Source organism: Leptopilina boulardi, unplaced genomic scaffold (genome assembly GCF_019393585.1).
Source record: "Leptopilina boulardi isolate dan_hultmark-lab unplaced genomic scaffold, ZJU_Lbou_2.1 LbouV2_19, whole genome shotgun sequence".
In the NCBI taxonomy this organism is placed as follows: domain Eukaryota; kingdom Metazoa; phylum Arthropoda; class Insecta; order Hymenoptera; family Figitidae; genus Leptopilina; species Leptopilina boulardi.
The window spans coordinates 49,266-71,254 of record NW_026137740.1 but is presented as its reverse complement, the minus strand read 5'-3'; the positions used below and the strand labels follow the sequence as shown (position 1 = coordinate 71,254).

The 21,989-nt window shown below is 25.0% G+C and overlaps 3 protein-coding genes across 20 annotated transcripts in view; 1 reads left to right on the top strand and 2 right to left on the bottom strand.

The window, feature by feature from the left end:
- The window catches only part of LOC127277887 (uncharacterized), a 28,810-nt gene extending 8,908 nt beyond the window's left edge, over window positions 1-19,902 (top strand). For 11 of the 13 annotated variants that reach the window (XR_007842419.1, XR_007842422.1, XR_007842424.1 and 8 more), the window contains exon 4: window positions 10,824-11,902. Coding sequence is in view for 2 of the 13 variants with exons in the window: in XM_051299303.1 (XP_051155260.1) it covers window positions 18,849-19,010; window positions 19,074-19,142; window positions 19,214-19,303; window positions 19,369-19,425 (378 nt within the window). In the remaining 11 variants the exon portion in view is untranslated. Of the gene's footprint in view, window positions 1-10,823; window positions 11,903-18,735; window positions 19,011-19,073; window positions 19,143-19,213; window positions 19,304-19,368 lie in introns of those variants that run through there. The other 2 variants (XM_051299303.1, XM_051299304.1) reach the window with 2 other exon arrangements.
- On the bottom strand, window positions 628-20,554 carry LOC127277884 (monocarboxylate transporter 3). 5 transcript variants are annotated; one of them, XM_051299297.1, is made up of 11 exons: window positions 20,504-20,554; window positions 5,833-6,127; window positions 5,590-5,733; window positions 5,271-5,476; window positions 4,952-5,180; window positions 4,263-4,720; window positions 3,862-4,102; window positions 3,592-3,767; window positions 3,219-3,441; window positions 2,784-3,031; window positions 628-2,373 (listed from the first exon to the last, which is right to left on the bottom strand). In XM_051299297.1, the coding sequence occupies exons 1-11, from the start codon at window positions 20,537-20,539 to the stop codon at window positions 2,224-2,226; spliced, it is 2,406 nt and encodes an 801-aa protein (XP_051155254.1). In that variant the 5' UTR covers window positions 20,540-20,554; the 3' UTR covers window positions 628-2,223. The 5 variants fall into 5 exon arrangements, with proteins under 5 accessions (XP_051155254.1, XP_051155251.1, XP_051155253.1 ...); XM_051299294.1 differs by lacking the exon at window positions 20,504-20,554 and adding an exon at window positions 13,889-14,537; XM_051299296.1 differs by lacking the exon at window positions 20,504-20,554 and adding an exon at window positions 13,889-14,537 and having other exon boundaries at window positions 4,263-4,702.
- On the bottom strand, window positions 15,114-17,360 carry LOC127277886 (uncharacterized). Of its 2 annotated transcripts, XM_051299301.1 has the most exons (5): window positions 16,900-17,348; window positions 16,667-16,788; window positions 16,490-16,594; window positions 16,142-16,410; window positions 15,114-15,451 (listed from the first exon to the last, which is right to left on the bottom strand). In XM_051299301.1, exons 1-5 carry the CDS (start codon window positions 16,922-16,924, stop codon window positions 15,118-15,120), a joined length of 855 nt encoding a protein of 284 aa, XP_051155258.1. In that variant the 5' UTR covers window positions 16,925-17,348; the 3' UTR covers window positions 15,114-15,117. The 2 variants fall into 2 exon arrangements, with proteins under 2 accessions (XP_051155258.1, XP_051155257.1); XM_051299300.1 differs by having other exon boundaries at window positions 16,490-16,788; window positions 16,900-17,360.
- Window positions 20,555-21,989: the final 1,435 nt, after the last annotated feature.

The following is a 21,989-nucleotide window of genomic DNA, read 5'->3' as shown; positions in this document are numbered from 1 at the left end:
AATAAAAATTCTTTTCACATTAAAGCTATGGCTTTGTACATCAAAGAAATTAATTGTATGTGATTTTTACACTATCATTTTTATGTATATATAATATTCATAATGATAATGACAATAAAATATTATTATTATTATTATTATTATAAAATTGATAACATTAAGATTTCGCTTACGAAGCATTTTGCTTAAAGCTGCAAATCGATTTTTGAAAAATTCTTAATGTTTCTTTTTTTGTGATTTCCCCTAAAAAGCAACAATCAAGACTGAAAAATTGTCACACAATATCGAGTGTGTGACAAAAAGTCAACTTTCTTACATATACACATACATAAAGACATTCTTTCTCTTTCTCTCACATTCACACTAATTACCGTTGGAAATTATGCAAAAAATTTTTTTTATAACTTTAAAATAACTAAGCGTATAAATTATTTTTCTATTTTCAAAAAAAACGAATATATTGTTCACTTTTTCATATAAATTATTATTCCACGAATTAAATACTTAGAATATATTTTTATGAATACTTAAAAGTTTTATATAAATGTTTATTTGAAGTAATAATTACTTAATTTTTTTAATTTAGTTATTGAATAAGAAGATTCAGTTTTTAAAATAATACCTTACTCAGTTGAAAATTAAAATTTATTAATTTGTGTTCAAGATACTTTCTACAATTTTTTTGTTTTAATTAGTTAATATTTTAGGAATTTATTGCTTTAAAATAAGACAACAATTTAGCAAAATAATAAGCCAATCACAAAACTTTTAACTTTAGACTGGAACAATATATTCAAAATTGGTTGTTTTCCAGGGTTTGAAGGAAAATTTCCTGCAGGTTTTTCCAGATTTATAAAATTCCCTGACTTTTCCAGAATTTCCAGGTAGCGTGGCTACCTAACAAGAATATTAGTTTTTGGAAAATTGTATTTTTTGCAGTTACTTTAAAATTGTATAATTTTCAACGATATCATTCCAAACACAAAACATTAAATTTAAAACATTTTTTCAGTAACTAAGTACTTTTAACAAGATTTTTATATACAATTATATTTATATATATATATTATAAATCACATAATATCAATAATAATTCTTCGCCTATTTTTTTTTCTTTTTGCTTTTTTTAAGTCACAGGATTAGTTAAACAGCGTTTTTTTCACTGTGCATAACAAAATTAGTTCGCTTATTTATAGTTTGTGTTAATTAATTCTTCAATATTTTAGAAAGTTTCGAAAAATTTGTAAATTAATTAATTCAAACTATATTTTATAGCCGATAATCGGAATCCTCGAACGCTTAAATGGAAAATTGATTTATCGTTATTTTTGAATCTTCACAATTTTATCGATAGATCAAATTTCATTTTTTCTTTTTTTTAAAGAGAAGTTTGAATCGTCATTATGACATACTGATTTTGCAAATTTTGCTGTTTCTTTTTATCACAAGTCTCTGCAATATAATATTTACAAGAGGTTCGTTCCGCGGCAGGCGTTGCTTTATATATTTCTGCGTGTATTTTTTTTCTTTTTTTTAATATTATAATTGATTGATTCATTCAGTCACGTCGATCTTATGTACAATTTAAGTGCAATAAACATCGGTTTGCCGCGAATAATTTAAGCCTAGGGATATAATAATCGAAATAGAGATGAAACCTCTAATAAAAAGTAAATTGAAACGTAGAGAATTTGACAAAGAAATTTTTATTCTACGTTTCTATTTACATTTTTGTTTTTCTTTCAATCTTAACCGATATGCACGTGCAAAAGCGCATTTTTGTTTCATGATTTTCTTTCGAATTTCTTTTTTTTATACTGACGTTCGATACTGATTAAGTTACTTAAAGAATCTACACTTCGACAGAGGCCGATTATGAACTAAAAAAACAGTTCTTTTCTTTTTTTACCCGACGGAGTTTCATTTTTCAGGCTTTGGTCAATTGCAGTCGATATATTCATTTTGGTGCATTTTAAGTGCATATTTTAATAACTCCGTGGGGAAAAATTTGTTTTCCTTTTTTTTTTAGTCAATTTGTGCTTTGTTCGTTCTCGTGGTATTTATTATAAGAGAATGATGAAAAAATACCCTTTTTTATATAGTTTGGCCTACTCCAAGAAACAGCTCTATCACAGAATGGCTTGGAGGGTAGGCAATTTCCTAATGAAAAAAAAAAAAAAAAAAAAAAAATTAAAAAGAAGCAAAATAGCTTGGAGTATATAATTATAAAACAGATTCAATTTGTTTAATTTCTTTTTCGGGTGGATCTACTGGTGATGGAGCAGTTTCCACAATTTCTGGTATATCGTCCTCATTTTCTTCTTCAATATCTTCATCAATAGGTGTTAATTGATCTAATACCAAAGGCTGTGTCTGAAAATTTAATTTTGTCAATCAATATATAATTATCCGATCATACATCTCTAGGAAATATTTCAGCAAGAGTTTTAAAATCAACCAATCACAGTCTTTGTTTTTTTAAATTTTTTTTATATTTAAAAAATATAACTGCTATCACTTTAGAAAATTTTAATAATTCATGATTTTTTTATTTTAAAATTCAAAGTGATTTCAAGTTTTTTTTCAAAGTAAAAAATAAATTCAAGGAGAATTCAAGGATTTTTCAATGGGTTGCTGGATATCCTGAATTAAAAATATAGATAATTATTTATGTAATTAAGTAAATATAATAAAGAAATAACAATAACAACAATGATAAAAATAATAATAATAATTAAATGAATTAAGTACAAAAATAAATTAAATACTTAATAAAAAATTACCTGTGGAGCAATGCAACGCTTCATCATAGGAGCCATAAAACTGGTAATAGTACTTAGAAGAAAAAGAAATCCTGCCATATAAAATGTTACACTATAACTTCCGGTTGCATCATTAATTGCACCAGCAATTGGCGGTCCTATCATTGCCGCTGCTCCTCTGAATAAAATTAGTAATCCAAAAGCATTGGTTAATTTATCCAGTCCCAAAAGATCCACCAGGATAATTGACGTTAGAGAAATATATCCCGCTATAAAGATAATCGAATTTTTAATTACAAAAGCCTTCAGTAAATAAAAGAAAAATAATTTTAGATTATATATTTTCACGTTTAAAGTTGTTTTTACCGGTTTTTTATCATAAAAAAGGTGATCGTCTGATAATTTCCGAGATTAGTGTGTAGACAATATGGATTAAAAGACAAAAAAGTAACTTACATATTGCGAGTCCAAAGAAAACACTGGCAGCTACATAGCCACCATAAGAATAACAGAGTGGTGTTGCAGCCAGTGAAAAAGAACACACTATTAAGCAGATATTATTTAACAGTAAAGAATTAACTTGTGGAAAATCTGCAATATATCCACAAGCAATACGCCCAACAATATTTGTTATTCCAATAACAGAGAGCAAAAATGTCGCCAAATTCTTATCAATTCCCTGAAATAGAATTGAAAAAAGAAAATTCATAAATTTTAATTAACATCATTTTATAAATTTAAGAGAAAAAAAAACACAAAGACAAAAAGTTTTAAAAACCACATTGCGTAACCTTTTTTTCTAAAATTTAAAATCAGAAATCATATTTACATCATTTTCAGCAGCTCGTGGAAGATAAACAAACGGAATGTAAGTGGCAGCCATTCCAAAAATATTACTTATTCCAATCATCAGAAATACGGGATTTTTCAATAGTGTCATGTCCAACATTGTTCCCAAGGCTTCTTTAAAAGAATTAGGTAAAACCAAACAAGGACATAGTGGTTCTGAAACATTAAAAAAAACCAATTAAGTAATTATTTTTCTTAACATGCGAACTAAAAAATCTGTCTTGTTTCTTGTTGTTATTATTATACATACGTTGAGGGCCTTTTTCAAAATCACCATCTCTAACATCACCACGCACTGATTTTGATAGTGAAATAACACTTTGACGATAATTAGTTAATGATTTTTGACTCTGATATTCTGGTAAATTAACTACACTACCACTATAAAAAATATCTTTTCGAGATAAAGGACGAACTATCATAGGCTTTTCTTTTGGCATTGCCTGTCTCAGACTTAATTTACTTGTCGTGAAAGTTATACTCTCTCCATCCTGAAAAAAAGCGATTATTATTTACTCATATATATTTTTTATTAGTTAGAATTTGAAAGAATAAAAATTCTGTCAAATAAAAATATGTTTAAAAAGAAAAATTTAATCAAATGCTTATTCGAAACTTGGAAATTAAAAAACTGAATTTTAATTTACTTACATCTAATTCGGTATTATTATTTCGTGATCCCAACATACTGCTAACAGAAAGACGTAGATGTAAACTCTTTCTAATATCTCCATTTGAATTTAATGTTGATCTCGAATTTTTAATTGCACTAAGACTTGGCTTATATCTTTCGCCTGTACTTGTTTTTCGAATTCTATCAAAAAAGGGAACTGATCCATTTTTCGGTAATCCTTGAACATGTGTTGTGAATGCCGGTTGAGATGCATTGCGTGGAATAACAGTTTTATTAAATTCATCAGGTTTATCCAAAACATCTTTTATTTCTTTGGTATCATCTATGGCTTTTTTACTTTTTGATTTGGTTGACGAACTTTTTAAATCCATACTTCCACTATTACTTGTCGCTCCACTTGACGAGTGCTCCTGCACTTTTACTTCCGATATTGTTGGCAATGTCGGCACAGTTGGTACTGGAGTCAGCGGAGTTCCTTTTATAATATGAGTATCAATTAATATAATCGACACAATTTTTCTTTTTTTTTCTCTCTCTTTCTATTCCATCAACTTTCAATTTTTAATTTAACAAATTAAACTTATAACAAAATTTCTATGATAATTGAATATTTAATTCAATTATAGTTTTTGAAAAATTAAAAATTATTGAAAGTAACTTTTGTTGAATTAGAGGAAAATTAAAAAAATTAAGTAATTTTTCTTACCAGGCACTAATTGGTCTAAGTTGAAACTGGAGTGTACGCCAGGGTCAATGTTAATTGGCATTTTCATTCTCTTTTCCATTGAACCATCAGGAAGTTGTACCATAAAATATGATCCTCCAATACTTCCACGTTCCATTTGAAATCTTTTTTCTTCTGCCATTCTTTGAAGTAATGGTTTCACTGACGATGGTTTTGCGTATTCCAATGGCCTCATTAATGCTCCGAAAACCTAAATGACAAAGATTAAACACCATTTAATAAATTGAAAATTTTAATTTAAAAGCACAAAATTTTTCTTTAAAAATTAAATTAAACTTACCACACAATTAAGTATAAGACCAGCTAAAATTAAATTTGCCCCTTGCCATTTATATTCGGTGAGTAAAATTTCAGCAAGTGAGGGAAAAAAAACAGTTCCAAATCCTGAACCACAAACAGCTATTCCCGTGGCTAATGATCTCTTTGTTTCAAAATAATATCCTACACAAACTACAGCTGGCAAATAAATGAGACCAAAACCAATACCTAGCAGATGAAGAATCTATATTTTAGTTAAACTGTCAATATTATTAAATATCATTAAAAAAACAAAAAAAAAATTGTACATTTTTTCAATATAATAATAATAAGTTTTTTACCTCCTAATACTCCATAAGTTAAAATTAGCATATTGATGGAGCTTGAAAAAATTGACAAGACAAATGCAATAGCACCAATACAACTACCAGCTATACACACATTTCTACAACCATACTTATTAGTTAATGCGCTGACAATAGGACCTGAAAAAGAGAGAAAAAATGACAAATTTAAAAAATAGTAAAAAATACTATTTCCAAAGTAAACTTTGGAATTATTAAATAAATTAATTATTAAATTACCTGCGCTGAGGTATACGCCAGATAAAAGAGAACCAACCCATGCCGTTGTCGCTTGACTCTCATTAAAATGCAAAGCAAATGGTTGATGAAATTTTCCAAATGTATATGCTATTCCATCAACTATCATATTACACATAAATGATGCAAATACCACAACCCAACCATAGCCACCATCTGGAGGTGGTGGTATGTCATGATAGTCACATAACGATACATCATCTTCAGGAGATGTCTCATCAGCACCTCCATCTCCTGTTAATTTCGCTTGTTCCTCTACTGAATACTCGCTTTCCGTCTATAAAAAAAAGAAAACGTTGCATTAAACTAATTAAAACTATTTGTCCCTTTTTTTCATTTATTTTCACTTCTCTTCAATAATATTTATCGGACGTAAAACATTAAAAAAAGATGTCCCTAAAGTTCTGAGAGTTCAAATGAATGAATTTTTTTTACTTTTTTTACTTTTTTTAATTAATATGCACATTTATTTTTTATTTGTCATTGGAGTACAATAATATAAAAAAATCCGTTCATTTGAACATTCAGAACATTAGAGACATTAAAAAAAATTCTTTTTTCAAATTTTTTTTATTTTTTTATGAATTATAATTTATTTTAATAAAAAAAATTGTCTTATTTCTTTATATTAATCACTTTTCCGTTTAAATCAAATGCAAAATTGATTCTTTGAATCAACTTTTGACATAATATGTGGCTAGTTCACCTTGATTACAAAAGAAGCAAGAAAATCTTGTTTTGATTTCATTCTCGTTGTTCTTTGTATATCAGATATTATTAATATTCGATTAGCTCTTTTAATCTCTTCATAATAAAATTAACTTTTTAATCTATCATTAAATCTGGTTTTTTTAAATTATTTTTTTTCTTTATTACTAGTTGATAGTTTATAAATTTATAAAGAAAGAAACAAAAGAAAATTTGTTTTAATTGGTTTTAATCAAAAATTAAACATACTCGAGATTATAAATTTTTCCACAAAAGATATTTAGAAATGTTCCAAACTGAAATATTTCATGTTTGATTTTCCAAAAATAAACTTAAAATATTTTACACACTTCCGTTTGAATTGAAATGTTTACAAATCTTATTAACTGGATTATTTTTACATGAATTTTTTTTAGTGTCTTTTTTTAAATAAATATAAAAATAAGAAAAAATTATAGTATCAATTATAAAAAAACAAAAAGTATGTCAATAATTTTATTCCAATAAGCTTTGTATAGTGAATCATACAGCTCACACTGCAGTGACCTTAAAGAATTATTCATTCCTTTGTCCATTTTTAATAAAAAAAAAAATACTGCAAGTTTCTTAAAATGATAAAAATAACAAAAAAAAGAAAAATGAAACGAAAGAGAAAATTAGATATCGAAGCACGTGCTCTGAATTTAATTAACGTTTAGGCATTATGCCAAGGACACGATCAATGACCTCAACAGTATTATTTTGTATTGTAAAGAATCATGACTTTGTTTAAAAAAAATAAATAAAATCACGAGATCAGAATGTTAGGTTAGGTTCATCCAGGAGGGCGGATCCAATCAGCTGATTATGAATTTTATATATATAAATTTTGACATAAACCAAACTATTTTGTCTTCGACCTTGTTTATTTACAAATTCCTCCCATTTAATAAAACACCCACACAACTAAATTCGATTAACGTATATGTCATATTTTAATTAAACACAATCAAGAAAAATAGCAACAAAAAATCCTCATTATTTTCAATTCTTGTCATATGATTTTTTTAACGAGCAACATAACCTAAAAGTAATGTCAAATTACTCACGTGTTTTTATAATACATAAAAAAATGTGTTTTGTTTTCGGGACCTACCGTGCTTATTTTTCGTACTCTACGTGAGCCGTATTGGCTATATTGTGATTTGAGCGACACTCGTGACATTTTACACTTTTGTTTTTCTTGATCCGTATAGGAAATAATCTATTAATAGTAATAGGTGTAACACTGCGCGTAAAGCGTTTCGAAACAAATTGAATCAAGTGGCATCATTATTTTATTTCATTTAAATCCAAAGGAAAATTTGCTTTTCACTACACAAAAATTTTACAAGCCATTTAAACAATCGTTCCATCATATACAACGCCACAGTAGGCAACAAGGTTCGATAACCGAGGCAATGTCATGATGATGCATCCTCTCTCTCTCTATACTGACTGCGTGTGTAAAATTTAATACTCTTCGCTATATTTATATCACACCCTTTTTTTATCCGAAAGCTTCTCTCTCTCTCACATTTAGATCTTCTTTTTGAATCAACAAAGACACCGCGAATAAACTTATTCACTGTTTATTAAAAATTTCGTTTTTGCATTTGTTGATAAAATTCTTCTTTGATAAAACGCACGAGTTTATAGATATTTATATATGAATTTGTTTATCTTGACACAATTTTCTTAACGATAATTAGATTAAGTACATGTATTATATACATTGTATATGTCATATAGAAACATATTTTAAGTATTTTTTTGAGGTTAGGTTGTTATTAAAGACCAGATAGTGGAAACTATTACTCTACTACTATACAGAAATATATATAAATAAATAAAATAGTTGCACTCTACTCTGTAGTCAGTTACATACTGCACGCAGCTCGACATGCCCCACTCTTTTTGTGACGAACTTTGTTCAAAATTATGACGTGTTCTGCATCATTGTTGTGTTTAAAAAAAATCACAAAAACAAGTATATAGAAAAAAAAGCAGAGGTAAATTTAATATTTCTATACTATTTGAAAAATTTCTAAACCTTTTTTCTTTCAAATCAGAAAAGTTTTGCAATTATTTTTCCTATATATATAAAAAAATTATAAAAATCAAAATAATTGAAATCTAATGTAGAATAATTTTACAATTTTATTATATATATATATTAAACATAAATAAAAAACGGAATTTTTTTTATTGAGAAAGACAATGTAATAATTGTTATTGTTTCATTTTAAAAACGAAGGTCGCGAGTTTACGAGTTCTTTTTTTTAAATTCATGACTTTCTCAAATATATTATTTAACTTTCAGCTGTATAGGCAGATAATTTGAAAAATTACACATAGAATACTAAGAAAATAATATCTTTTTTGCTATAATAGATGAGAATATAAATTTTTTTTCAAATAAAATGAAATGTTTTTAAAAATACCGTGTATATATATATATATATAAAAATTATTTGTTTTGATAGTGAGATACAATGCACTCGCGCGCGTTTATACGCAATGTCGTTTTATGAATTAATTAGATAACGAGCAACGACAATTAGAACTGTTAAATGGCCGAATGAAAACACCATCTGCTTCTCATCTCAAGTGAAGAGAAAAAAAAATTTGGTAGCAAATTCTTTTTGATGAATCAGGAGTTCAAACAAGTGATTCAACTTTCATTTATAAATTTAGTTAAGCACATATTATTATTACTATTGTACTATAAAAGTGCATTCCATAAATTGTTTGTAAATTAAATTTAATCTCAACGTAAATTGTTTTATAATTTAACTTCTTTGTACTAATTAAAATTCACTTTTAAGAAAAAAATTCTTTTTTTTCGCATAATGTGCATTTTTAAATAGGAATATTTTCAATTCTATTTTTTTTATTTTTTTTTAGAACTCTATTAACTTCAAAAAAGTTTTAGTATTTTCAACTAATAATATAAAATAATAATGATATAATGAAATTAATTTTTTTAGACAATATAATAAAATGTGTATATATTTTTTAGTACGCAAATATAATAAAGACGATTCGGTAAAAAAAATTTTTTAATCATTTTTTGAAATTAAAAAAGCTATTACAAATATAAAAGATATATTGACCAACGTTTTACCGGTTTGATAACACAAAACTGATAAAATATACACTAAAGATAGGTAATTATCAAGATTTGCAATTTATCTCGATTTTGATATAGATATAAGAATAGGTATATAATACTGGATAGATATATTAGTCATTGTATATAAGAAATTAAATTTTTCTTTTTTTTATTGGAAAAAGAAATTAAATACGAAAACTATAATTTAATACCAAGTCCTCCTTGAAGAGTCTACGAGAATTTTAGTTCGATGTTATATATTATAATTTAAAAGAAAAACGCGAGATAAGGTATATATTGGATTTATATATGTATATATATATAAAGAAATTATCAATCAGTTACCGATATTTTCTTGACCGCAACCCACATTCACTCGCGCGCGCATTTACTTTCTATATGGCGCCTTGTACAATTAATTATGACACGCGTACCTATTATTCTTCTTTCATATAAATTTTTATATTATTTAAATTAATTTTTAAAATTTTTAATTATTATTATTATTATTGCATTATTACTACTAATTTTCAATAATTTATTACACAATTTATTTTAATTTTTATTTATTATATTGACGCGTGCATTTTATTAATTTGTTTTTTGACTTTTTTTTAATTAATTTAAATTGAAAATATTATCGTTTAGAAAATAGGCTTTATTTCGTTGACGAAATATTGAGAAATTCTTTTAAGTAATTAAGATCAATTTTTATCAGCGTGGAATTTAAGTATATACTGGTTCTTATCAAAAGGTACTGAAACGATTTCGAAATTAGATTAGTCACTCGATTTTTGATTTTTGAATTACTTCAATAGACATTGTATAATTATATTGTTTTATAATATTTTTGAAATGAGAATTTTTTCAAAGGCTTTTTTCTATTTTATGATCAAAAAATTTTATTTTGAATAAAAATTTAATCTAATTTTCTATTACTATTATTAAATAAAATTTAATAAAAAAATTAATTAAAACAGAATTTATAAATAATGAAAATACAGAATTATAAAAGAGAAATTGATTATTTTTTGAAATTATAATAAAAAATAGAATTTATGTGATAATAATTATTGTTATAAAATATTTATAAATTACTTTTCGATTTAATTATTGATTTTCTCATTTTCAGAAATAAAAAATTCCCACAAGGATTTCAAAAATTGAAGAGTTGGAGATGAAAAATGAAAAGGACGTTAAATACCTTATTTTTGGACGGCATGTTTATTGAGAATCCCACCTCAAAGAACGAAAAAAAATTGAATTTTCCCAAAAAAAAAAAAAAAATGGACACTGTCCAGCTATATATAATCAAGGGAACGAATGATATTAAAATGCGACAGTGTTTTATCACTGATGGACGTGCCCACAGCTAATTCCCCACTACCTAACACAACTCATCTGACTTTAATTCTCTTCCCCTTCATATATATGAAGTGCCATCTTCCTTTTCATTTTCTCTTCAATTTTTTTTCCTCTCACTTGTGCTAATGTTGTGCCGCAAATAATAAACAAAGCAAATTGCGATAGATAAGGTACAAAGTTCTAGTTGTATTTTAACTTTGTATGAGTGTGCTATAAGGTATTATATGATATGATAGCAGAGAGAAAAAGGAGAATCGGTTGTATCCGTTTTATATTGCTGGGGCGCGCGCGAGAGAGCGATTGTTGTTTCTTTCATATAAAAAAGAAGAAAATAAATAAAAAAAATTGAGTATATGGATAGTTGACGTCTCTACTAATAATTGTGGATAACAATTGAGTTTAATCGTCGCATAAACTTCTCATCAAGTTGTTGTATAAAATAATGTATAGAAACGAAAAAAAGTTCATTTTTCAATTCTACACCCAGAGAAAATTGAATTCAAAATAATTGAATTTTTGTTAAATAAATTTATTAAGTTCTATATGACAAATATATTTTTATTTGACTCAAATAAATTTTAAAGATTTTTTTAAAATACCAAAATGTAAAGTTCGATTCTTTTAGTCAATTTTTTCAAACCTTTTTTAGCCACTAGCCGTAAATATTTAATTTGATGTTATTTAAGTGAATACTTTTCAGTAATTTGAAGGAATCGCGATAATTAAAGGGTCGTATATGTATAATTTGAATAATTTGCTTTGATATCAGTATTTCCAATTTTAAAGACGTTGAAAACTTGTCAACTTTTTCCTTCAAAGGCAAGTAATTTGAGAGAAACTATCTTCTTCAAAAAAATTAATTCCTCATTATTAAATTTTTCTTTTTAAACGTTTTGTTCTTGTTTTTTTGTTTTTTGAGCTCTATTTTGATATTTTCTTTCACGTGGGCGTTATAAATGATCTTTATAACTGCGGTAAAAGTTTCTTGCTAAACTCACATTGTATATAGGTAGTGAATTGTACGTTTTTTTAGTTTTTTTTTTAGCGCCAAAAATAATTTCGAACTCCCCTTACAGAATGAAACACGCAGACAGAATGCAACGACGATCAATACTTAAACTCTTTCACTATACTTCACATATATGAACAACATAATATATATAGATAGATCTGACATTACTCTCTCTCTCTCTCTCTCTCTCTCTCTCTCTCTCTCTCTCTCTCTCTCTCTCTCTCTCTCTCTTCTATTATTATCAAAGTATGTAACATATTATACTCAGAAAACGATAAAATTTCAATTAATTCTTAGAAAATACATAACATTGTGGTTGAGATGCAATATCTGTATTATATTTTGTGTATTCCAATATATAATTGAAAAAAGGAAATCGATATTTTTCTATAGTTATAAAGATGTAAAATTTTAGATTACAAAATGGAATTTGAATCTCACTAGATATATATATGTCAATAATACTATTTCTTTGATTTAATGAGAATTTTTCTTTGATATCGCGTGTGTGATAACAACTTTATTGTATTTTAAAGTATAATTAGAGAAAAATAAAATTTTACAACTTTCTTGAAAATATTTTATGGAATTATAGATTTAAATAAGTGATTATTATTATTTTTTTAACGCCGTTTTCTTTTGATGAAATAATTTAAATTAATTTTCATCGGAGTTTAAATGGAATTATCTTATCGGCTTTTCATCCTCTTTGACTAGATATGTAAATGCATTTAATCACCTCTCTCTAAAGTTGAATTCTCATATTCTTTATTCACAATTATATTAAAAATAATAAAATTATTAATATTATACGATTTTTCTGATTAATCTATACACCCAGAGAAAAAATATATATGTCTCAGCCAAATAAATTTTATTTGGTTTCAATAAAAATTTTATTTGCCCTAAATAAAATTTTATTTGTGCTGAATTAAATTTTTTATTTAAAACAAATAAAAAGTTATTAGACTCGGAGACAAATACATTTTTATTTGTCTCAAATAAAGGAAAATAAAAGATTTCTTTTGTGTATTTTCATTAATATCTATAGATGAAAAAAAGATTTTTGTTTGATATAAAATAGAATTAAATAAATTTTTTCTTCGAACTTGTTCGAAAAGTAAATTGAAAAAGGGAAAATCGATAATACAACTGTTGCATGACTACAGTAGATGTACTATTAACTACTACAGTTTACTGCAGTCATTAAATCATCAAAGTTTTGTAATCACAAAATTTAAGAAAAAGTAAATAGAATATTTTCACTTTTTTCAAACTGTTTTCTTTTTTTAACGCCAATTGCTTTATTTTCGTAAATTAAACAAAAAGAAAAAAAGTCAATTTCTTTGTCTCAAATTTTTTTATACTTTTCGCAATGTCATATTAATCTTAGCGAAATGCACAAAAGAAAAGGGGACAAAATTCTTATGGATAAACTTTTATATTTAGAATATATATGTATTATATATTTCGCTTCAAAAAAATTATATAAAACTTAGAATCATACCAAAAACATTTCTTTTTAATTTATTCTATCAATTTATAGAGAAGAGAATTTTTCAAAATGGCAGGACAAATTTTCATCAAGTAGAAAAATTTTAGAGATATTCGATTTTTTTTTAATTATAAGAATTTACGTAATATTCAGAGCAGTTAAATTAATTCAATTTTTAATTTAAAAGAAATATTTGAAAAAACAATTCTTCTTTGTTTCTTCTTTATTTAAACGACTAAAGTTTATTTTATATTTAGGTTTTTTTTCTGAGAATAATTCTTAAAACAAAAAAAAAAAAACAAAAAAAAAATGAATCTGAACTTACAACTTGATTCGAGGTAGTTCGTGGATTAATTTGTAGGCCATCATCTTCGCCAATTTCTCGACTACCGTTGGGGCCCATTTATGCACCTTAGGTTTCTCCAAAACTTTTTTTTTCTTTTCTTTTTTTTCAAAATTAAAATTTTCAAACTATTGTCACTTTATAATAAAATCGGAACGATTCACTTTTTATCCCGCGCTACCCATTTTTCTTTCTATGGGATTATTTTCCATCCTTCTTTGTTTTTTCTTTTTTATAAAAAAAATATTAATATTTCACTTTTATTCCTTTTTGTGAACAGTGGAAAATGTGAAATCTAAACTCTTTATGTGGTTAATTCCAAATAATTTTACTCGAGGACAGCGCACTTGGCGGTTCCTCCTCCTGGGCAAGGACGCCGACGCATCGGCGCCTCCGCGACCTTCTCGAAAACACAAATTTCTCGTAATTTTTCTTATTTTGAGAAACAAAAAAATTGCACAATTTGTTTTTTTTTTTGCAAATTTTCTTCAAATATATGATTTCTTTTTTTATTTTTAATTAAGAATAGAAGATATGGTAAAAAGTGGTGAATTTTCTTTTTTTTTTGAAGGCGAACCCTGGGGCCGCGGCGCCCCGGGATCAATATTGGCCGTCCTAGCCTTTTACTCTGGTTTTCTGGTTTGAAAACTATATACAATATGATATCGAGCACGCGCGTGCTCCTTTACCCCAACCTATGATCGATCTCGGACAGGTTCTTTACAAAAATAAATAAAAAGAAATTTAAAAAAATTATTATTACACCGGAAATCTGATTTTTAAAAATCGGCTAATATTTTCTATTGATTATTGTTTTTTTTACAATAATTTCTATATCTTACAATTTTTAACAATTTTACAGCATATAAAAATGGATCAAACTTTATTTATTTGCAATGGGATGAACCAAACGAGAAAATAATCTTCCTTCCTCTTTTTTTAAAATGAGAATAGAAAAAAAAATCAACATTTTCACAGATTTTCACCTATTCACCTATTTAAAATTGTGTTACCTTTTACACCTATTTTGACAATTTTTTCACCTTTTTGGAAAAAACTCTTTTTAAATATTTATATTATATAAATTAAATATATGAAATAATTTTTTTCAAAAATTGTTTAAATACACCATTTTTTTTAATTTTTTTTTTTAGATTTAATTAAATTAAGAAATATTATAATTATATAATAAATATATAAAGCAATATTATTTATAACCTCTCTTTATTTGTATGCAAAAGATTTTGAGCTATTTTTAAATTTCTCTTAATTTTCTTTATTATTGTAATTATTTGATAATCTTCAGTTAAAGCAATTTTTTCCATTTTTTCTAATGAAATTGATGCAAGTATTTCTTGCAGATGTTTTGGATCCTTTAAATCGGATGTTATTGAGTCTAAAATATACAGACAATGTAGATTTATGTCCTCGGGTGTAGTTTCTTTAAAACAATGACGTAAAACTTTATTTACTACTTGAAAATCACGCAATAATTGAACTCCAATTACATTAAGACTTATGTTATACAAAATACATAAGATTATTCTGCAAAAAAAGAAAAAAATATATATTTAGAGAAAAGATATATTTTTCTCAGAGCCAAACAAATATTTATTTATCTCAAATAAAAGATTTTTCTGAGTGTATATTAAAAGATTATTTAAAAAAAATATAAATTAAATTAAAAAATTAAAGCCATAGAAAATTATTTGAGTCGATTAAGGATTTTTTTAAAATTCTAAATAATGAATTTTGAAGAACGTTATACAATCGCTAAGATGAATGAATACCTGTTGAATGAATTATTATCGTATATATTGATGATTGAAAATTTATACACATTTAGAATTTATAATTTCTTATATAAGGAAATATTGCGGAAAAGATTTACTTTCCATAAACTGTTTTTGTCTTTGAAAATGATTATGTGAGAAAGGAAATTGTCTGTATAAATATAAGGTCAAAAAGGTAAAAATTCATATATAGTTGATGAAAATTCAAATTACACTATCTTTTTTTTGCAATACGTCAAATTTTTATTTTTTAATATTAAAAAAATTGTTATAATTTTTTTCTAATTAATATATTTATTAATTTAAAAAAAAAATTAATTCAATTGTATATCAATATTTTTATAGAGTAAAAAATTAATTTTGTATTAAAATTATTAATTTTTATAAGAATCATTCTTTTAAGAAGGATAAATTTGGTATGAAAATAATATATAAAAATTACTTTTTACATCTCCATAAAGCATGTCTTGGTGTTGCTAATTGTAAATATGAAAAGTAATCAATAAGATTTTTAATGAGTTCTTTGCCAGTTGTTCTTGTTAGAATAAATTCTTTTCCGCTTACACTAAGATTTGCCGTAATTCCCAAAAGACTCATTACAAATTGACATTCATCACTATTAATTGGAAGTTCAGTTTCTCCATAGGTTTTTATAAATGAGAAAAAAGTGCCATTTACAGCACCAAAAAATTCATCGAGTTTTATATAAGGCTGGAATTTAAGAACAATGATTTTTTAAATTCTTTTAATTTTTAAATTAAGATTCTTAATTAATTAATTATTCAAATACCTTTGAAATCCATATTTCAACTACATCCGGTATTTTTGAAGCATGCCATAAAAGGTTACCCAAAACTGCTCCTAAACTTATACTAAATGTACTATGATCTAGTAACTGTAAGAGAAAAATGTCACTAATATATAAATTTTCATCACCAAATTTAATTATTTTTTTAAAATAATTTACTTGTTCTTTTAAATGACACGTTTCTTCTTCGGCTTCGATTAATTTTTTCTTTTGAATTTCTAATTGTTTCTCAAGATCAAAAAGCTTCTCCTGATGTTCTCTTAATAATTCACTATTTTCTACTAAAAAACAAATTGAAATTACTAAAACTAAAAACTAAATTATTTTTTTTATTATCTTTAACTAAAAAAATGCACATTTTGTTAAGACAAAAAAATTTAGTTTTTAATTACATTTTGTAAACGTTTTCTCCTCCATTGAATTTATTTTTGTTATATCCCACTGACATTTATATAAGAATGATGTATTGAAAAGATTTTAACCAAAAGATTAATAAATAGTAATAATAATTAATAATGTTTTCTTTTAAATTTAAAGCATAGCTGTCAAAATTTAAATGGAAAAAACAAACCAAAACAAACATTCAACTAGCGCTACCAGCGGTGATGGTAGGAACTAATATAAATTATATTACAGTTTGTTACGTTAATTACGTAAGTTGCAACCGTTTACATAAGATTGGCGCTAACTTTTGAATTGATTTTCATTAATTTAAAGAGAAATGAGAAATAAATTTCAATTAAATAAATAAAAATGTTATTCTCACTTATCAATAAATAAAATTGTTTTCAATGACGTATTTATTGTCTGAATAACGTGTTTATTATTATTATATTTTGCATACAAATAAAAAAGGTTATAAATAATATTGCTTTATATATTTAAATCAATATTGTTCTGTCATCATTTTAAATTATTCATTAAAAAAATAATTGCATTCCCATGTTTTCACTATAAAGAATTTCGTAATAATAAACATTTAAAAATCGATAAAAAGCAATCTGAATAATTTAGTATAAAATATTATTAATTCTTAAATTAATCTATTTAAAGTTATTAAAATAATCATCGCATGAAAATGCAGTTAAGTGTAATTTTATATGATGCCTATTAGAGATAATTATTAACTGTGCTAGAGAATAAAAAAAATTGTAAATCTTCTCCACAGTATTATAATAAAAGACAATGCAATAAAAGGGAATATCTATTAGCATAATTATTTTCATATTATAGTGGAAAAATTTTCAAAAATGAAGAATTATTGGCAACCGAAAAATATTCGTGAATCAGTGTATCCACTTTTATTATTCAATTGGATAACAGGTTTAGGTTTATGTGATTATCCAGTGGGAAATAGAAAAAATAAATTATTTCTCATTCTTAATATTATAATTGCAATAATTTTTTGTCTGAATTCAATTTATTATGAAATTATGTCTTGTTATGATTCCAATAGAATAGCACTTCTGTTGCGTGCAATTATGTTTTTTTTTGAAACACTAGTTGCAATTTCAGCAATTTTTCATGGTTGGTACAATCGTATGGTAAGTGATAATTTGTTTCTGACAAAAAATTAATATTATATTTTATTTAATGATAAAAAATTGATTTAGAAAAATTATGAACTTTAAAAATTATTATTTTTTGTATAAAAGAAAATGTATCGCCTAACGGAAAATATGGAAGCATTGAATGACAAATTTCAAGAATTGGGATTAAAGAAAAATTATTATAATTGTTTTAAAAGAAATTTATACTGGATAATTGTGTATTTCATTCTAAATTGTATGATATATGTCATGAATGCATATCTAACAACTGAAACAATTCCGCCAGTGAAATATGTTTATTTATGTACTGTTATTCTTAATTGGCCATTTTATACAGCTAATTCGGTTGATTTAAGTTGGAATTGTACTCTTAAGTACGTATATTTAAAAAATTTTTCATTTTTCATTACAATTGTAAATTATTTCTATTTTATCTTCTGTTTTTCTCATATTTTACAAAATAGGTTCATTGAAAGGAAATTGGAATTTTTAAATATTCTTTTAATAAAGTACTATGGTAAAAATTTAGAAAGATCAATTTTTGACGACTATGTAAATAGTCGTTTATTTATTTCAAATTCATCTACTGATTTGATAATGCAAATGTCAATAGAGAGAAATAAAAAATATTTGGAAATGATTAAGTAAGAGGAGGAAAATTAACAGTTTTTCAATCTATTTGTATTGGAGTATAATTTTTAATTTATGATTTTTTAAGGCGCCTTCACTATATACTTTTTAATTTATCACAGGAGATAAATGAAATTTATAATATTTATTTACTTTTTCAAATGACGTTGAGTTTTTGTAATTTAACATTAATGACTTTTGGTATAATATTATATTATAGACGTGGAAGCAATTTAATAATTATTTATATTTTGTTAAAAATTTATTTAATACTTTTGAGATTCTTTCATGTTGTTACACCATGTTCTGCTATCGATGAAGAGGTAAAAAAAAATTTTTTCAATTAATTACAGATAAAATTTTAAAATTTATTAATTTTATTGCAGACTGAAAAAATGAAACTAATTCTGTCAGATATAAAAAATATGAGAAAAAATTTATTATTAAAAGAAGAGGTAATATTTATAATTAATATTTTTAATTTCCAAATCTGTATAAATTACTAATAATTATTTAATTTTATCAGATTGATAATTTCTATAATCAAATACTTCTACTGCCTTTAAAATTCACAACTTTAAGAATTAATACATTGGGAAAGAAATTTATACTCCAGGTAAAAAAAAATTAAACAAAATTTTTAATTTCATTAGAAAATTATTAAAAAATATTTTTGTTCAGTTTTTAGGGGGTGTTGTCACATACGTGGTTATATTGGAGCAATTTAATGTGGAGTAAAATTTCAATTAAAAAGAAATATTATTTCTCACCACGTTGATTCATCTGAAAATAATGATTAATTAACCAAAACATGCAAAAAAAAACACTTAAAAAACGTACACAAAACACTTATAAAACATATACAAAACATTAAAATATAAAAGACAACATAGTAACAAAAGAAATAAAGGATAGAAATAAATAAAATTTTCACTGGTACTCCAGTTACTTATTTTTTACTTACATTTTTTACCCGATTTCCCTACCTATTGCTATATTTAAAACGAACAAAAATGCCTATTTTTCCCGAATTTCCTACCTATATTTATATTCTAAACGAAACTAATACCGCCCAGGTGCAAATTACCTACACTAGGGTTAACGTCCCGGGACGCAACCGTCACCTGAGCGATCTTTTCTGAAAAGAAAACATTTAATTCGTTAATCATTAAAAAAATTATCAAATCTTTCAATTTCCAATTCCACATGCATTAACTTTTAACTGTTGAGAATTAAGTATAAAATTTACTAACAAAATTAATTAATTAAATTATTTGAAGTTAATAAAATTTTACTCTAGTTTGAATTACTTTTTTTTAATAGAAAAGAAAATTACTTTAATTAATTTAACATACAATAAATAAATAACATACATATATAAACATTGAAAAAAACATTGACAATAATATTAATTTAAGTAGTATTAAAGTAGTAATCTACAAAACATGTAATACTTTAGGATGTGGGGAGTGTTACAAATCTTAAGGGGCTAAATTTCCGAAAATATCACAAGTTTTTTTTTAGATTACTCCTAAAAAATACTAGAAAATAATAAATTATGTCAATGGTGTCACTATGTTGCCAGATTTCCTTCCCTGTTTTTTTTTTTAACTTTTAATATTTTATTTGGATCAACATGAAGTATATCTACTTTTTTCAAACGTTTTTAAATAGATTAAATTTTTTAAAAAGTCAAGGAAATTTCAAGATTAAGAATATATGAAAAATTAATTATCAAATTACAAATTTATTTTTATTGAATTTATAAAAAATAGCTATTTTAAACAGGGAAGGGGTTAAATATAAAACGACTCACCGATCGGCGAATCCCACGTGGAAGCAATAACGTCATTGCCACTTCTCGAGCGCTTCTGGGCCAGCTTCCGAAGATCCCTCTTTCTTGCTCGCACTTCTGCGTGAGGCCGGGAGCTCAAAAAAAATATTATAAAAAAAATAAGAAAAAATGAAAAAAAATTGTATAAAAAAAAGATATATGCTGGGGCCACTTTTCTTCTTCCACATCCTTCCTAGTCTCTTCAGATATTTGGAAAATTGGAATGGACCTGAAAAAAATATTATTAAAAATTAAATTATACACTTCTTTTCTCAAAACACTATTAAATACTAAGTTATTATTTTTTAATTAATTGAAAAATTATTAAACTTAGTTAAAAATTTTTAAGTAAATTATAATTTTTAAATCTGTATATATAAAATTAACTATATTGAAAAACACTCACCTATATGAGGGGATTTCTGCGTTGTTTAAAAGATACGATGACAGCATAACTTCTCTTAAAACGCTCAAATGTTCCTTCTACTGGACCAACTGCCTGAAAAAAATTTATTATGTTATATGTGTAAAATAAAATATTTGAAATCGTAAATATGGAAAAATTAAAGGAAAAAATTTATGATCAACTTACATTAAACTGCGACTCAGCAATGCAAGATCTCCTCCAGGAGCAGCTCCGCAACAAACACCCATCTTTCACGATTTGAACACCTGTAAATTGAGAAAAAAAATTGTTTTCCATAAAAACTTAAATAAGTCAACTTTGTAAATGATTAATAATTAATAAGTAAAATAATAATTATCATTATCAAAAGCAGAAAAAACTAATAAAATTACTATTAAAATGCAAAATAGAATTTTTAGAAAAAAATGTTTATTATTTAAAAATAATATAAATCTTAGTTTTTATAAACAAATATTCACCTAAGTTGAGAAGAATTGGTGCCCAAAGGATTAACATTGTTTAAGTATTTAATTGAAGTCCTTTTTTTCCTGAGATGTCTTTATTCCATCTTTTAGCTCTGTAAATAAATAAATAAAAGTTAAATAAACATATAATATGAATTTCAATAATAATTAAATTTTGCTTTTAAATTTTATCTCTAAAATACGGCCGGACAAATATTCGAACAGATGTAGGAGAGAAATATGAAATTGGTTGTGTAGTAATTTTTAGGTTAAATTCCAAAGCGTCATTAAATTTCACAAAATATTAAAAATTCTTATATTTACCAATAAAAATTAGTTGTAATCTGGAAAATTTACATCACACTGAACATAATTATTGAAATATATTTTTAATTTGTATTTAGATTTAAAGATGTTTTCTGTTATTCAAGAAATTTTTCTGTCACTTTCAGCCGCTCTTTCTACAATGTCTACTATAGTGAACAATGATACCAACATGAAAAAAAATTACTAACCAATTATACACTTCTACCAACATAATTAGAAATTTTTTAAACTATTTTTTTAAATGTAGTAACCTTCTTTTTTTTATTATTTT

Coding starts and splice junctions, on each gene's coding strand:
- LOC127277884 (XM_051299294.1), bottom strand. CDS start 13,966: ATGGGCCCCAACGGTAGTCGAGAAATTGGCGAAGATGATGGCCTACAA. Junction 6,128..13,888: donor GAACTACCTCGAATCAAGTT/GTAAGTTCAGAT, acceptor TTTTTTTTATAG/ACGGAAAGCGAGTATTCAGT. Junction 5,477..5,589: donor AACTTATGGAGTATTAGGAG/GTAAAAAACTTA, acceptor TTCATCTGCTAG/GTATTGGTTTTGGTCTCATT.
- LOC127277886 (XM_051299300.1), bottom strand. CDS start 16,924: ATGGAGGAGAAAACGTTTACAAAAT. Junction 16,789..16,899: donor GGAGAAAACGTTTACAAAAT/GTAATTAAAAAC, acceptor TTTGTTTTTTAG/TAGAAAATAGTGAATTATTA. Junction 16,411..16,489: donor TTGAAATATGGATTTCAAAG/GTATTTGAATAA, acceptor CTTAAATTCCAG/CCTTATATAAAACTCGATGA.